General features: G+C 33.0%; 1 protein-coding gene across 1 annotated transcript in view; it reads left to right on the top strand.

Annotated features, from left to right (window-relative positions):
* Positions 1–18,283, top strand: part of RANBP17 (RAN binding protein 17) — a 417,598-nt gene that overhangs the window by 22,509 nt on the left and 376,806 nt on the right. The window contains exons 4-7 of the mRNA XM_012806634.1: positions 7,613–7,779; positions 8,929–8,994; positions 14,538–14,642; positions 17,178–17,343. Of these exons, the coding sequence (XP_012662088.1) occupies positions 7,613–7,779; positions 8,929–8,994; positions 14,538–14,642; positions 17,178–17,343 (504 nt within the window). The remainder of the gene's footprint in view (positions 1–7,612; positions 7,780–8,928; positions 8,995–14,537; positions 14,643–17,177; positions 17,344–18,283) is intronic.

Genomic DNA, 18,283 nt, shown 5'->3' with positions numbered 1-18,283 from the left:
GAGGGAGGGGGATTGGTGGGATCATGCCTGTGGTTCATCCTATAAGGGTACATGTGAATCTCTCTAAATGTAGAATATAAATGTCTTAACACAATAACTAAGAAAATGACATGAAGGCTATGTTAATCAGTTGGATGAAGGTATTTCAAATTGTGTATAGAAACAACACACTGTACCCCATTATACTATTAATGTACACAGCTATGATTTAATAAAAAAGAAAAAAGAAAAATGTATATTAAACAGGAGAAAACATTCTGTATATTAAAGAAAATTATCACATTTAAGATCCCATAGTCCAAATTTAGAAAATACATCAAGAATTTTTATTACTAAAATAAAGAGCATTCATATTAAATAAAATAAATACAAAAAAAATAAAACCTGTTTAGGCAGATATCCTTTTCTCCTCAGTGATTTTGTTAATGGCATCTAGGAATTCATCTACTGCCTCTTGGTTGGCAGAAGCTGATTCTTTTGTTCTCTTGACTTTTTTTTAAAAAGCCAAACCTCTCCTTAAAATTATCAGACTATCCTTTGCTTGCATTAAATTCTCCAGCTTTAGACCCTTCACCTTCTTTTTGCTTTAAGATATTAAATCATATAAGAGTCTACAGGTATGCCTTCTTAATAGCAATCCTGCACCCACATAAAAGTTGCATTTTTAATGTAAGTTATTCTATATGAAACAAAGTACTATTTTTTTTTTTTTTTCAAAATATGACGGCGCTTTGACAAGGATTGCATTAAATCTCTAGATTGCTTTGGATAGTATGGACATTTTAACAGTGTTGATTCTTCTCAGTTATGAGCATGGTATGTTCTTCATTTGTTAAGATGAGATATTTTGAAAAAGTGCAAGGTTTTGGGGCTTGCCAGCATAGCTGCAATGGTAACTTCACAAATTTCCTTTATTCTTTTTACAGTGGTCCTTACATTTGATTCATTTATCTTGAGATGGTGGCAGCTGTACTGTAGACCTCATTTTTTGGTTACATATCAAGGAATTTAACTTTTTCTTGTAATGTCATGACTTTTCTCTGCTTTGGGAGCACTTCCATCTTCACTAGCAGCACTTTGTATGGGTCCCAGGATGTTACTCAGGGCATACAGTTGTGCACTGAATGTGATGAAAAATATGCAATAACTTGGGGAGAACATTTTCACCATAATACATATTTTATTGGAGAGATGAACTGCTGACTTGGAGGAGATTAGAGACAAATGTTATTTTAAGAAGTTGTTTTTAACACTTGATCTTACTGCAATAGTAAGCAGAAATGGCTGTGAAATTATTGTACTATGTACAGTTAGTGTTATGCAGTTATAATTTAATGCTGTATGTTTTCTTTTACATTTCTCTTGACTGGTGCTATACATGATCTGTAAGTGTGTGCATGTTTTCATAAAGTTTAATTTGTTATAGATTTGTATATATTTTGTGTTGGGAAATGATAATTTAGACTAGTATCTCCATATAGTTTATGCATTCGTGATATAACTAATTTTTCTTAATTTTTTTTGATATTTCTAAGCCACATGGTTCCATCTGTAGGTTTTTTCAAATGTTGCAGATTTCTGAAATACTTTCCAGTGTATTTATTAAAAACAATTCACATGTAAGTTGACCTATATAGTTTAAACCCATGTTGTTTAAGAGTCATCCATGTATCTTCTTTGGGGAGGTGACTATTAAGTTCATTGGCCCATTTTTTAATTGTTTGCGTGTGTGTGTGTGTGTGTGTGTATGTGTGTTCTTATTTTTGGGTTTTAGGAGTTCTTTGCATAGTCTTGGCTAACAGTCCTTTATCTGATGCATCTTATGTAAATATTTTCTCCCAGTCTGTGGCTTGTCTTTTCAATATCCTGACAATCTCTTTTGCAGAGCAGAAATTTTTCATTTTAATAATGAAGTTCACCTTATCCACTCTATTTCACAGACCATTCCTTTGGTGTTGCATCTAAAAAGTCATTGCTTGAACCAAGGTCATCTAGATTTTCTATTATCTTCTAGGAGCTATATCGTTTTATGGTTTACACTTAGGTCAATGATCCATTTTTAGTTAACTTTTGCGAAGGGCATGTAGTCTGTGTCTAGACTCATATTTTTTTTTATTAAATCATTGCTTTGTACATTGATGCAGTCATAGGGTACAATGTGCTGGTTTTATATACAATTTAAATATTTTCATCAAACTGGTCAGACTCATATTTTTCATGTAGATGTCCATATCCAGCATTATTTGTTGGAAAGTTTATCTTTCTCCATTTTATTGCCTTTGCTCATTTGTCAAAGATCACTTGACTGTAGTAATATGGGCCTATTTCTGGGCTTTCTATTCTACTCCATTGTGTCTTAGTCTGTTTTGTGTTGCTATAACAAAATTCCTGAGGGACTGGGTAAGTTATAAAGAAAGCTAATTTATTTTTTATAATTTTGAAGGCTAGGAGATTCATGATCAAGAGGCTGGCATCTGCTGAGGGCCTTCTTGATGCATTATCCCAAGGCAGAAGGGCAAAGACAAGGCAAAGGAGAGTTATAAAAGGGGGCCAAACTTGTCGTTTTTTGAAGGAATCCATTCCCAGGATAATGACATTAATCCATTTATGAGAGTGGAGCCCTCCTGGCCTAATCACCTTTACTTGAAGCTTCTACAACATACCTGTTAATACTTTTACTATAGCATTTAAATTTCAACATGATTATGGGAGGGGGCAAACATTTAAACCATAGGAATCGATTAATCAGTTCTTTCATGAATACCAAACTCAAGTACTATAGCTTTATGGTATGTTTTAAAGTCAGGTAGTGTCAATTTTCCAACTTTATTCTTCTTCAGTTTTGTGCTGGCTACTCTGGGCCTTTGTCCTCTCCATGTAACCTTTAGAATCAGTTTGTTGATACCTACTAAATAACTTACAGGGATTTTGATTGAAATTGTGTTGAGTTTCTGGGTCAAGCTGGAAAAGAGTAATATCTTGACAATATTGAGTTTCCTGTTCATGAACTTGGAATATCTATACATTTATTTAGATTTTTGATTTCTTTTATTAATAGTTTAATAATTTTTTTATAAAGGTTTTGTACATATTTTATAGATTTATACCTAAATATTTCTTTTTTTGGATGCAAATAGAAATTATATTGTGTTTTGTTTTATGTCAAAAGTGGTTGACTTTGGTATATTAAACCTGTATCCTACAGCCTTACTATAATTACTTATTAGTTCAAGATTATTTTGTTGTTGTTGATTCTTTCAGTATTCTGCATAGACAATCAAGTCATCTTTAAGCCAACACAGCTTTATTACTTCCTTCCTAATCTACAGTATATACATTTTATATCCTTTTCTTGTCCTACTGCATTAGCTAGGATTTCCAGTATGATATGGAAAAGTAGTGGTGGGAAGGGGACATTTTGCCTTGTTCTTGATCCTACTGGAAAAGCTTCAAATTTCTCACCATTAAATAATGGTGTCAGCTTTTGGTTTTTAGTAGATTTTTCTTTATCAACTTGAGGACATTCCTCTCCATTCCTAGTTTGCTAAGAGTTTTTATCATGAATATATGTGGAATTTTATTATTAATGCTTTTTCTGCATTCATGTGATTTTTCTTCTTTGGTCTGTTGATGTGATGGATTATGTTAATTGATTTTTGAATGTTAAACCAGCTTCACATATGTGGGACAAATCTCCAGTGGTGTTTAATTCTTTTTATGTGTTAGATTTAATTTGCTAATATTTTGTTGAGGATTTTTGCATCTTGTTAATGAGACATATTGGTCTGTAGTTTTCTTTGCTTCTAATATCTTTATCTGCTTTGGGTATTTGGGTAATGCAGGCCTTAAAGAATGATGTAAGAATTCTATCTGCTGCTGTCTTTTGGAAGGTATTATAGAGAATTGGTATAATTTGTTCCTTAAATGTTTGGTAGAATTCACTAATTAACCCATTTGGGCACGGTGCTTTCTGTTTTGTAAGATTATTAATTCAGTTTCTCTAATAGATATATGCATATTCACATTGTTTGACTTATTAATATATTTTTAAATGGAAGCTTAAAAAAATAGATATATTCATAAACTTTATAAAATAATACTGAGGGAAATTTGGAGAAAAAGAAGTAGAAACCTGCAAGACAATTTCTAACAAGATGTGACATGTTTCTTTTATTAGTTTCTTTAATTTGATTTACCAATTTTCTACAAGGAGATTATTTATTATGACTTGATATGTCCAATATGTGTCAGTAAAATAATTGACATGTGCATTAAAATGGAAAATGCAAAGAATGGTCTCAGCAGTCACATTGCCTTTATCACATCAACTCCCAAATCCGCAGTTTTTCATTATATAGTTCCAATCTGCATAACTCATTATGTTCCATCATAAACTATTGCTAGTTCCTCTATTTTCTCCCTGTATTGTATGATTAACAACGGCTTACCATTGTTAATCAGTGAAATACCATTTTTTAAGCATATTATTAAGTCTCTTCGTGAGCTTGTCATTGAAGGATCATCCTTATTTAAGTAGTCTTCTATCTTCATTGGTACTAGTCTGTCAGTTGTGCCAGGTCTTCCCCTATGCCATCTTATTTCTGCCTTGCTGCCTTTTCTTAGGTTGTTTCTCTAGACTGGAATAGTATTCTTTCTGCCTTCTATTCAAACAAAAGTGCAGTTTAAACTTAGTACTATATATAGTACAGGCAGTCCTTGAGTTATAAACATCTGACTTACGTACAACTCACATGAACAGAGACTATTATAGTATGTCCCCCAAATTAAAAACATTGATGTACAACTTACACTTGTGAATGGAGGCTATTGCAGGTAATAGGTAAATGTTCCAGCTACAAATTTATATATAAATTCAACTTAAGAGCAAACCTACGGATTCTATCTTGTTTGTAACCCAAGGGCTGCCAGTAAATCAGTCTTCCTTTCTGTTCCTTCTTCCTTTCCTTCCTCCTTCCTTTCAAATAGCTTTACTAAATTATAACTTATATACCATAAAGTTGACTTGTTTCAAGTATATAATTAATGGTTTTTAGTAAATTTGCAGTGTTATGTGAATGTTATCACAATTCTGTTAGAACATTTTTATCACCCCTGAAACTCCCTCGTGTTCATTTATAATCCTGCTTCTATATTTTTTCTTCCGTCAATTCACTCTTTGTAGACATTACATATAAATAAAATCATACGATATATAGTCTGTCTCATCTGACTACTAGTACTTGCGGAATGTTTTTGAGCTTCATCCCTGTTGTAGCATGTATCAGTATTTCATTCCTTTTTATAACATCCCCTTATGTAGACAGATGACAATTTTATTATATATTCACTACTTAATGGACATTTGGGTTGTTTCATCTTTTGGTCACTATAAACAATGCTACTGAGAACATTTATGTACAAGTCTTTGGATGGACCTATGTTTTTATTTTTCTTAAGTAGAAACCAAGGAGTGGAATTACTGGGTTGTAAGTTATGCTTAACTTTTTAAGAATCTGCTAAACTGTTTTCCAAAGTGGCTACACAATTTTGAATTCTTATCAACAGTGGATGAAGTTTCCAATTTCTCTACATGTCTGCCTCATAAGTCCTATCTTGATATTCTTGTGGTAGTTCCTTTTTGTTTCATTTTGCTTGTCTGTCTCTCAGTACTTCATAAGCTAGCTCTGTAGGCATAGGAGATTATCTTTTTCTAAGTGTTCTTGGAATATTTTTAGCTTGTATTTTTAAGTGTACTAAGAATTTAGAGTTGTTTCCATTAAAGTATTTTTATAGAATAGTAAGGTATTTATACCTTCTCTCCACTCTTTTCCGTAATGATATGCTAGCTTTCAGGACCAAAGTAGATACTGAATCTTTCCCCTTTCTTTTACATTCTTTTTGTATTTTTTTCTGATATGTGACCTGACTTCAAGTAGACAATTCCACAAATATTTCAGATTAAGTTCCCACAAGGTATTGATTCCTAAAGTATCAGTCCAGTGATAGCAAAGCCTAAATGATGTATTTTCTACAAGTTTGGACTTAGTAGAGTTTTGAATTTTTAATAATTATTAGCATATGTGGTTTGGCCAGTATTTGGTAGTAAACAAAAAATCAAAATGAAACCAAAACAGCCTGACTCAGTCCCAAGACATTTTACCTCTGACCTTCATATTTTTGGCCTGTGTAATGGTAATTCATGTGTGAGATTGCTGTTCAAGTATAATTGAAGTAAATGCATTGGATTTTCTTCTATATTCAGGAAACAATATTAAGTTTTGTTATTGAAATAAAAGACGACATGTAACAAAGTTTAGGAGAACTAGATTACTGTGATACATAGGAGAAATCTCTCAATTCTATTTTAATGCTGGAGACATCTGTGCTTTTTCAAACATTTATTTTATCTTATTTTTTATTTATATAACTATTTTAATATAAATAAAAATTAAGGTTGAAATAGGATCATTATGAGAACTTTTTTAAATATCAGAACTCTTACTGCACATATCAAGAACAATTGTTGAAAGTATTTGTGCATTTTGATGTTATTTCCATCAAAGCTATTTTTAACTCAGTTTTGAGATATTTATCTTTTCTTTAATCTTTTCCCAACTAGCATGCTGGCCTTTGCAGCCAAAGTAGAAATGGAATCCCTTCCTTTTAAAAATTTTTTCTTGTATTTTTCTGATAGACTTTTTGGCATATTTGTTACCTGACCTCTTTGACATCTAGGAGGCTTCAGAGCTCAATTTGCTACTCATGTTTATAGTTTTGGTTCAAGATTTGTTCCAAGATTTACTTTACTATTCTATTTACACTTTCTTTAATTAACATACTTGTTTTTATCATATTATGATACTTGTATTTTTTTATGCCACTTGATAAAACAGAAAAATACGTAGTCAATTTTACTGTAATACAACATGTGTTCCCAAAAGTGACAGTGCTAATGTAATGCTCACAGTAAAAATCACAAGGCTTATGAGAGAAATGAGATTATGGAAATAAAATTCAGAAACTTTGTCAGTGACACATTTTTGAAAAGATAGAAATCTGATAAAAGATCAGTAGAGTTTGGCACATGTTAAATGGTTAAGAAATATATGCATAGTACAATAAATGTGGCACTCTATCTTGAAAAAGACCTGAAGTTAGTTTGAAGTGGGCTTTAGAAGTGTTGCAGCTTGCGGGTTATTATGAAGTGGTGAAAGGAAGGTTATCTGAAATAGGATGGGAAATGGTAACACAGGATAAGGATAGCTGTGGCTGATAATACATATTAGATGTTTGAGATGTATCCATCATGCATATAGTTTGATTCATTTGGCCGAGTTGCAGTTTTCTGTATTCACCTAACATTTTTTTGTAGTTGAAATCATGCAGAAACAAAAGTGACATACTCAACAAAATTATTATATTCAAATTATTCTTTAATGTACCAAATGCATTGGTACAAATTTGCTTTTTCAAAACAAGCATAAGTAAGTATATGTCTTGAGGAAAGGGTAACTTTTTGTTAAAGAGCATGTTATTGCCTCCTCTTTTTCTTGACATAATTCACATCACTTTTCTGAAAAGTCCAAATGATCACAGAATATTTTCTTTATAGGAAACTACATTCTGAATTATGTGGCGTCACAACCCAAGCTTGCTCCCTTTGTCATTCAAGCTCTCATTCAAGTCATTGCCAAAATCACTAAGTTGGGGTGGTTTGAGGTTCAGAAAGACCAGTTCATCTTCAGAGAAATTATTGCTGATGTGAAGAAGTTTCTCCAGGTAAGTAGCCATCATTACATTATTAGAATATACATCTATTTGCCTTTTTTTTGTTATTTTCTTCAAGTTGTATCTTTTGTTTTGTGTCTATCAGTACCATATTAATTAGATTTATTATTTATCCTCTGGGTCTTTTATCATTTGTTGTCAGTAAATGAGGATTATGCTGTTAGTTTCCAAACCAGAAGAATGCAAATAATCATGTTTTCTAATTTAAAAAAAATGTTTGTTCTTTCATTTGTGACATATATGTCTATGTATTACTTAAATACAAAACACACACACATATATATATATATAAAATGCTGTTCATATATTACACCATTTAATGTTTATTACTACAATCCTGTGAAATGGATTTCATCGTGTAAATGAGAAAACTGAAGCTTAGAAAAGTTAGATAATTTCTGTAAGGTCACACAGTGACCTAGTAAAGCAATAGAGCTGCTAACTTCTGATAATTTAAAAAAAAATTTTATGTTATACTATAGTCACAGTGTCAGTTTCTCATGAATGTTTTTGATCTGATAATTACACATTGTATACAGGTATCAAATATGTACGTCTGTGACAAAAACAGATAATTTAACTTATACAAATTTAGACATTGGACAGTAAAAAGACAGAACATAAACAAAAGCAAGAGGACACATTGTGCTAGCAGTTCCATCATTTTGGGCTGATTCAGGGAACCCTACATCTGCTGTTGGTTATTCTATGCTTCTGACTTAGGATGACCATCATGCCTTGCTTGCTATGATTCCGATATTTACAGGTATATATTTTTTCCATGCATACATAATTCCTGTTGTAAGGAACTACTTTGGTTGGTGTCCAGATGAAGAAACAGTGGTCTATTACAATTCTTAAGGAAAAATTAGGAGTTTTGGTTAAAGAGGGGTGGTTTATTATTTCTTCACTTGGTGAGCTTTTTTCCTAGACTGTATATCCAGATTTATCCTTCAAAAAAATGAGCTTGAAATTCTCTTCTGTAGAGCTCATGGTGGTTTTTCTTTATATTTTTAAAAGTTATATTTTCCAGTAAATGTGATATTTTAGTATTTAATTATTATAAATATTGTCTGGTTTACATATTAAGAACCAATCACTTATCTCCACATAGGCTAAACTTAGTTATTTTCTCCAAAGGGTACTGTGGAGCACTGCATAATAGGAGTAATAATCCTTTCTGAATTGACTCAGGAAATGAACCTGGTAAGCAAGCCTTTCCATCTCAAGGGGACATGAAGTTTGCTTAAGTAATGCAAAATGTACAGTCTTCTTTGTGTGGCATGAAATTGAATAATCTGGGTTTTTTATGTGTCTGTTTTATTTGTGGGATAATTAAATAGTGGGATACTTAATCATTGTTATTGAAAATATCAGCAGTGGTAGAAAATACTACAAAGAGGAGGGAATTAGACATGGTTCTTACTCCATGGACAAGAATTGTCCTTTTACCCCTGTATATATAGTAATATACTGACCATAAGAAATAAATTATATGCAAAAGAGAAAAACCCTTATTCACTTACAAATAAAACATAAGTGGTTTGGTGAATTGATTCTCAACAATGGATACCCAGCAGGACTCATCAAAAAACAGGCCTCTTGGCCCTTAGCCATGTTTCAGCTTAGATTTTTCCCCTTGTAAAAGGAGAATTTTCAGAAACTATACCTGCCCCCAACAGTGCTTTTATGAGCTCAGCAGCTGAGCACATTATCACCTGCTCCTGTTCACTTTTGTACTTAATGTGGTTCTAAACAGAACAAAAGCAGAAGTTGGGTTCTATCTGGAATAATTTTATAATAAAGGAGAATGTCATGTTTAAATTAAAAACTCACGTCATCTTGAGTAGTATGTGTTTGCATGTGTGTATAGGGAGAGCTTGCATACCCACGACTACTTCTCAGTGCCATTGGTGTTAAAAAACAGCAGCAAAATAACTCTTTTCTATTTTTATTCAATCAGGAATTAGAAAATATTTCTAGATTTATAGGAAGGATTTCTAAAATTTGAAATGACCTCATAATTTATCATGGGTATCATATTCCTGGTTCCTTTGGCCCAGAGTACCTAGGTGAGGATTTCTCTACAGTGTTTATATTTCTAGGACTAGTAATAAACTGTGTAGGCAAGGATGTTCTGACAGGGACTTTGGCTAATCCTATTACCATTCTGTTAATGTGTCTAAAGAATTGCAGGTTTAAAAAATATACATATATATTTGTATGGAAATTTTAGCTCATAAAAGTGAAGAGAACAGTATAATAACCCTGTGTACTCATCATCTAGCTTTTGCAATTGCTTGCTTCTTTAAATGAGCAATTTGATTCATTTCTTCCTTCACAGCACAAAAGGGATTTAGGCTGTCCTGGAGTGAGGGTTTGCTGTGTAATGTGGTATTCTAATAAAAGTATAGTTCAGGCTGGGCACAGTGACTTGTGGCTATCTGTAATCCTAGCACTCTGGGATGCTGAGGCGGGTGGATAGCTTGAGTTCACGGGTTCAAGACCAGCATGAGCAAAAAGCGAGACCTTGTCTCTACCAAAAATAGAAAATCTGAGGCAAGAGGATTGCTTGAGCCAAGAATTGGAGGTTGCTGTGAGCTATGATGCCATGGCACTCTACCCAGGGTAACAGCTTGAGACTGTATCTCAGAAAAAAAAAAGTAGCTCAGTGGATAGGACTCCAGCCACATACATCCAGGCTGGCAGGTTTGAACCCAGCCTGGGCCAGCTAAAGCAACAGTGACAACTGCAACAAAAAAATAGCTGGGCACCTGTAGTCCCAGCTACTTGGGAGGCTCAGGCAAGAGAATGGCTTAAGCCCAAGAGTTTGAGGTTGCCGTGAGCTGTGATTCCATGGCACTCTACCGAGGGTGACATAGTGAGACTGTATCTCAAAAAAAAAAAAGTGTAGTTCACTTTTACAAAGCAATAAATATTTTCTATTTTTAATAAACAAAATTTTAGAAAAATCACAAGGGTACTACAAAGAAGTTTTTTTCTCCACTGTTTGATACTGAGTTGTCAATGTAAGTCCCCACCAGGCAATGCTTTATTTTCTATGTGTAAGAACATTCTCCTAAATAGCTATAATGCAGTCATTTAAATCAGAAAATTAACACTGACACGTTACTACTCTCTAATCTCTGTGTCCCATTCAAATATCACCACTTGTCCCAGAAAGTCCTTTTAGCAAAAGGGCTGGTTTAGAATTGTGCATCACATTTAGTTCTCATGTTTTATTAGTCTCCTTCAATCTGGAAAATTCCTGAATGTTTTTCACTTTCAACTTTGATACCTGTGAAGATTATAGGCCAGTTGTTTTGTAAAATATCCCACATTTTGCGATTTCCTCATTGGATTCAGATTATGCATATTTGTCGGGAATATCTCAGAAATGATACTGTGGCTTCTTGTTACTAAGCACATGATTTGATTTGTCATATTACTGATGATGTTCACTTTGGTCTCTTACTCAAGATAATCTCTACTAGTCTCTAGTAGATGTATTCTTTTTCCCTTTGTAATTAATAAATATTTTGTGGGGAGGTACTTTAAGATGCTGAAAATACCTTGTTCGTCATTGCTTTCAAATTTATTTATTTATTTACTTATTGATTGATTGATTAATTGAGACATGCTCTCACTGTGTTTCCCAGACTAGAGTAGAGTGGCATCAACCTAACTCACTGCAACCTAACATTCCTGAGTTCAAGTAGTCCTTCTGCCCCAGCCTCCCATGTAGCTGGGACTATAAGCATGTGCCACCAACCCTGCTAATTTTTAGTATATTTAGGGTCTTGCTCTTGTGCAGTCTGGTCTTGAACTCCTGACCTCAAGCAACCCTTCTGCCTTGGCATCCCCGAGTATTAGGGTTATAGGCATGAGCCACTGTGCCTGGCCTTATTTATTTTTTTATATTAGTGTGGGTCACTGGTTTTCTATTTTATTTAATATTTTATAATTCATTACTAACTTTATTTACTTTGAGCCTACTTTCAGGTAGGCTTTTATGTCTATTTAACATTTCTTTACAATTTTTTGGATACTTTCTTACGGTTTGGCACAGGATGTTTCAGATTTATCTTTCAGAGAATCAAGTACATGTTAAGAAAAGCTCAAAGTTCTAATGATTTTTGACTTTATATGGTGAAAAATATAGACCTTCTGTGGAGACATTTTACCCAGGCTAATTTTTAACTAGCATTTATTAAGCATTTCTAAACCAGATAGTAGGGGAATATTAAATTAATATTAGAGTTGTTAGATGTAAGCCAGCTATATTCACTTAGTGTCACTGTAATAGGATGTATCTTATAAGAAAAAGATACAAATTTGATTTTTCCTGCAACTTAATAGGACCTTATAGGTTATCCTGCTTTTTGGAAGCCAAGTCTACTGTTTTCTATAGTATATTCAATATATAATCATCAAGAACTAAAATACCTGGATGGGCACTGGGGCTTAGGCCTATAATCCTAGCACTCTGGGAGGTGAGGCAGGTAGATTGCTTAAGCTCAGGAGTTGGAGACCATCCTGAGGAAGAGTAAAACCCTGTCCGCAGTTTCTACTGAAAATAGAAAACTAGCCAGGTGTTGTGGTGGGTGCCTGTAGCCCCAGCTATTTGGGAGGCTGAGGCAAGAGATTGTTTGAGGTTGCTGTGTGCTGTGATGACACCATGACACTCAACCCCAGGGCAGCCGAGTGAGATCTGTCTCAAAAAAAAAAAAAAGAAGCAAAATACCCTTTGTCTCCATGGTAGAGACACAGATATGCAATAGAAAGTGGATGTGCAATCTTATTTTCTCAAAACAGTGGATATTTAAATGAGTAATCCAAATCAAATAAGCACGTGGGCCTCAAAGGTAACTCTGAATTAAGACATCTTATTTGTATTTTAGGTCTATCGTTGGGATTTATATTTAGGTCTGTCGTTGACTACTTTGAACAAACTCCTTAACTTCTTTAAAGCTTGTATAGTGTTATCTATAAAATGATAATGATACCTACGTGTGTGGATCTTTTTAAGATGAGATAAACTATTAGCACAGAACTTAGTATATAGAAGGCACTAAAGTTTCTTCTTTCTATATCATGGATAAGGTGGTAATGAGAGGTTGGTGTTAAGAGTGCCTATAAACTAAATTTCTCATGTGTTTTAAAAAGGATAATACACATTTCACAGATAAGTTCTGAGGGTTAAGTGAAATAATGTGAAGAGCATTTTGTAAGTTGGAATTGTAATACTGTATGCTCTTACTAATTTGTATTAAGGAGAAACTATTTTTATTTATTGAGGAAAATGTGGGAAAGGCAGACTTTTAAAGTTTATAAAGTTTGTAATTTAAGGGAGTAACACTGAAAGTGATCATTCTAGTCTTACATGTTGGATATAGATAGATTTTAGTAACAACTTTGCGTAACCACTTTACACTGATGTTTCATGTTTTATAAGTAAATGTCACATTTAGGTATAGTCTAAATTGTGTATTGGAACTTAGGAAGTGTCAGATAATATTGAGTTCACTACTTTTTATTTAAAAAAATCTACAAATGTTAGTAAGGAAAATAATTTATTTTCTTCTTCCAAGAAGCACTAGGAATAAACAGTAATACTACAGAAGGTGCCAAAAAATATATATACATTTTAAGAAAGGAAAAACTGTATTAAAATTATAATACTTGAGTCATGTTTGACTTCTGCAATTACAAGGGATACAATATACAAGATAACAAACTTTATTAGTGTATATTGAGTATTCCAGTTTTAATAGTTTTTTTCCTTTCTTAAAATGTGTATATATTTTTTTGATCACCCTCTGTATGGTAATTGTAGACCATAGTGTTCATTGTTAAATATCAGACTTCAGCTTTTTTTGCTTGTTTTCTATTGATAAATGAAAATATTAATGGTATAGTTCTCAACATAGAGAAACTCAAGAGCTAATCTTAGTTCATTTCTTCTTAAAGTTTATTTGTGATTTGTTATAAAATATTCAGAGGGAATACACTAGAACTTATATAATAAATGAGATTTATGATTATTTATAATTCCTGCCTTGGTTTCTTTTTAAAATGGCAAGGATATATGAACCAATGGCATGTGGTATATATACATGTACAGAACTATCAGTTTCTTATGGAAGAATTTTTCTGTAACTAATTCAGTTTGCTGATTCACAGAAAGAGTTTGAAAATTGCCTTAGAGATGTGTCTTTTTATGGGTAGAATCTGAGGAACAGGAAAGTCGTTTCTTTCGTATTGTGATACATAGTGCATAGTTCATCAATTGATAGTCTTAGTACGTATGTATCTACTACTATTATTTATTTATTCATTTATTTATTTATTTTTTGCAGTTTTTACAGTTTTTGGCCGGGGCTGGGTTTGAACCTGCCACTATGGCATATGGGGCCAGCGCCCTACTCCTTTTAGCCACAGGTGCCACCCTATCTACTACTATTTTTTATACTGCCTCTGAAAGTGTGATTAACTGTTTTGGTATCAATATGGTTTGTTGGAAGAGCACTAAATGGAAACAGCCCAGAAACTTGGGTTTTAAGCCTGACTCTGCTATTTATTCTTTACATAAACCTAGGCAGGTCACTTATCCTGTAGATTTTTAGAAGCTCTTTAGCTCTGTACTTTACGATTCTTTAATTATTATTTTTTTTCTTTTTCTTACTTAGTACAATGTTGCTTGGGTTTTTGGTACATCTGGTTAAATTAATTTCATCTTTATCTTTCAGGTTGATTATTCTAGACCTTCAGCAAAACACAGGAAAATAGCTACCTCATTTCGTGACACTTCACTCAAAGACATTTTAGTGCTGGCATGCTCTCTTTTGAAAGAGGTAAGTTATTTAATAATTCAATTTCCTGGTTAATGTATTTGGAAGTTTATAGAGGTTTAAAAGAATTCCAAGTGGATTTCCACCTTCATTCTGCTTTTTGAAGCATTATTGTGGACAAATTTAATTTTGTCCACAGGCAGTCCCCAGGTTATGATGACCTGATTTATGGCATTCATGGTTACCAGTGGGCTCCCAAGGCTCCTCATAAGGATAATTTATAATTAAATTAATAATTGAGGAACTAGTTTCTTCCACACATATAAACAAACCTACGTGGCTTAAGTGGTTTGTTGGCACAGCACCTTTATGCCAGCGGCTAGTCTCATTGTTTACATAGTCCTTCACGGATAGCCCCTGATGTACTGCTTCACTTTCAGGAAAATATTTTTAGGAAATAAGAGTTTATTTTATATTGGAGAAAGGAATAAATATTTAGCAATATTAGCTGTTTATTTTATATTAGAGAAAGGAAAATATATTCTTAAATATTTTCAGGAAATAAGAGTTTATTTTATATTAGAGAAAGGAAAGAGAGTAGGGGTGGAGGGAAGAGGTGAGAAAGGGAGAAGAGAGCAGAGAGCAGGGAGTTTATCTTAATTTTTAAATTTTATTTTTTGAGTTTGTATTTGCCTTGTGACCATGCCTTCATGGCCATAAGTGAAAGTCTAGTGCAACTCCAGGTGAGCTTGCATTGAAGAGAAAGGTAATTACAATGGAAGTGAAAATAGAAATAAGATAGTGTTCAGAGAAAGGACAGACATCATCATTCATTGGAAAGGCATTAGGCTTTAGTTGACTGTTAGAACAATTATAAAGGATAAAGTCAGAATAATGGAACATGTGAAAAGCAGTGCTCTAGTGAAAGCATCCATTATTACTTAAGCAGTGTAGTGTATTAATTATTGAAATGGAAAGGTTATTATTGATTTTGTTAGGTCAGAATAGGTGTAACATTCCTGTTAACATAGCGTTGATGCAATATTACGTGAGTGTTAACCTTTAATTTTCTTTTTTAAAATTTCTCCTATTCTACGTAAACTTTTTGTATGAGTTTGTTTTTATGTTCTGTTCGAATTAAAAGAAATAGCACAGTAGTTTCTATAGCTAACTGTTGCAGTACAGGGGGATTATTATTCTTATTATTACACTGTATTATTTTTACCACATACGAGCTATTATTGTTACAATAAATGTGCTGTTTGTCAGGGATCTGAGTTACATACAAATTAGATCTAAAGACATTCTTAGGAATGTATCTGTGTGTAACCTGGGGACCACTTATACAATAAATTTTTACAAATCTGTAAGAGGTTCCAAAAAATTTATTTTTATTTACTGGGCTTGTGATAAGATAAAATTTAAAAGCAACTTATTGACTTGTCTTTTATTAGTAGTTTATTGTTTCCCTACTGTAGATTCTTTATTACTGAAGCTAATTGAGTATTAGTTTCTTTACCTGCCAGTATTTTCATAGGGTATAGATGAAAAATGAAATGACAGTAAGTTTTCCTAATTCATCAACTATAAAAATTTATTCATAGTTTAGACAAGATCGTTGACTTTAATAATTTCATTGGGTAGTAGTATCTCCCTGTTTGCTACATAGTGTTCTATTGAACCTTAGTGATAGTGTGATTAATAATTATATTGTGTTTTCTTATGTAAATATGTACTCTAATGTGGAGCTTAAGCTGGTTAAGGGTGTAATATACTGTTTCTGAAAATATGTTCCAATGAGCACTAGTTTTCAGTTATTTCTGTGGTATAGTAAAATGATAACTGCCACACTGTATCAGACCAAAAGACCCTCTATAATCTTAAAATTTTCTTTTAATATGAAACATTTCAACACATGCAAAAGTAGACAATATTATAATGACCTCCTTGAACCTGTCAACAAGTTAAAAACTCATAGCTAATCTCGTTTTCTCGCTATACCTACCTGCCTACTTTGAATCTTTTTTTATTATTCTTGAAGCAAAATCTCAAACTTCACATCTTTTACTTTGCAAATATTTCATTATATATCTCTAAAGCGTGTAATCTTTTTTGGTTGTGTCAGGATGGTCATTATTTGGAGGTCAGGATTGTTCTCCAGAAACTTTTGAGTGTCTTTCCACATTCATATAGTTCTGACAGCCTTTATTAACCAAATGTGATTCTTTTATGTATGAAGTTAATCCAGTTTTCTTTGAAGAAAGTTGTATTTTTCAGCGTGGTGCCTTTGAGTTAATGAATCTTGGCATTTAAATAGTTGTGTTATGTATTTATCCAAACTATCTCTTGTAACTTTAGAAGGTAACTCAGAATATGTGTTTAAGTATAAAAGTTTTTATTCCCATTTTACAAAATTAAATTTGTAACTAGTTTATTATTGAAATTTGTGGATAGCAATTAATATGGAACAGTATAACAATATAACTTTTTACAGTTAAACTTCGTTTTCTGATTTTCATTTTGCATTATTTTAATTCATAAAGTGAAAATTTATTGATGTATTTCATAGTGTCTTATTTGCTTTTGAACTTTTTTCAGGTGTTGGCCAAACCTTTAAATCTTCAGGATGAATACCAACAAAACCTGGTAATGCAAGTCTTAAAACTGGTCCTTAACTGCCTTAACTTTGACTTCATTGGCAGTTCAGCAGATGAATCTGCTGATGATCTTTGCACAGTGCAGATTCCAACAACTTGGAGAACAAGTAAGAAAAAAGTTTACTATGAGGGATGGTCAATATAAATGGCAGAGATTTAAGCAGTATAGTTATCTCTCTGTTTTTTGTTAGGCAATCAAAAAAGATCTCAAAAGGAATTGTGGCCCAAAGTGCCTGTTGACAATATTGAAAGGTTTTCAGCAATTCTTATCATAGTAACGTCCATGTTTTAATTTTGGGAAGAAAAGACAGCTCAAGTGGAAAGCAGGTTTGGGAGGAAAAAACAGGAGCTCCAATTTAAAACTTTCAGATAAACAGAGTAGGAGAAAATTCAAAAGTTGGCAAGAGATATCAACAGATTTTTCAAAGTTAGAAAGGGAATGAATTAGAGCAGTGGTTCTCAACCTGCCTAATGCCACAGCCCTTTAATACAGTTCCTGTGGGTATCAGCCCACAGGTTGAGAACCGCTGAATTAGAGTAAGTGACTTAGTAGAACAGAGTTGCAGCTTTCTTCTACAGGATACTAAGATAAACCAAGTTGATTTGTTCCTTCACATCCTAGAAAAATAGTACTAGGGTACACCTGAAATCAGAAGTCAGAAATGGCTTTGAAAGGGCTTGGTAGAAAGTCTATATTTGAGCAGTTAAACTTCCTGGGATCTTCTCTACTACCTGTGCAGTTAGGAATGTGCCTTTTACCCTCTCTTATGTACACTACACCCTGGCTTCCTAAGACTGGAGCTTTTCTCTCAAGATGCACACTGGAGAGGCTTTAGATTCAGGGTTATCTGATATAATAGAGAGGAGCACCATAAATTTTGTGAAAACTAACATATGGAAATCAGAGATTAAAAACAACACAAAAGATCTTAGTGTTCTGAATCTTGAGTGTGGTGATGTGTGTATGTATGAACCAACACATACAATAAAAATTGCAGACATGTGTAAATACGTGTAAAGCTGGGAAATTTTTTTTTTTTTTTTTTT

The sequence above is a fragment of the Otolemur garnettii genome, unplaced genomic scaffold (genome assembly GCF_000181295.1).
Source record: "Otolemur garnettii isolate 467f Iridium unplaced genomic scaffold, OtoGar3 scaffold00003, whole genome shotgun sequence".
Taxonomy (NCBI): domain Eukaryota; kingdom Metazoa; phylum Chordata; class Mammalia; order Primates; family Galagidae; genus Otolemur; species Otolemur garnettii.
This window is presented reverse-complemented; position numbering and strand designations above follow the sequence as displayed.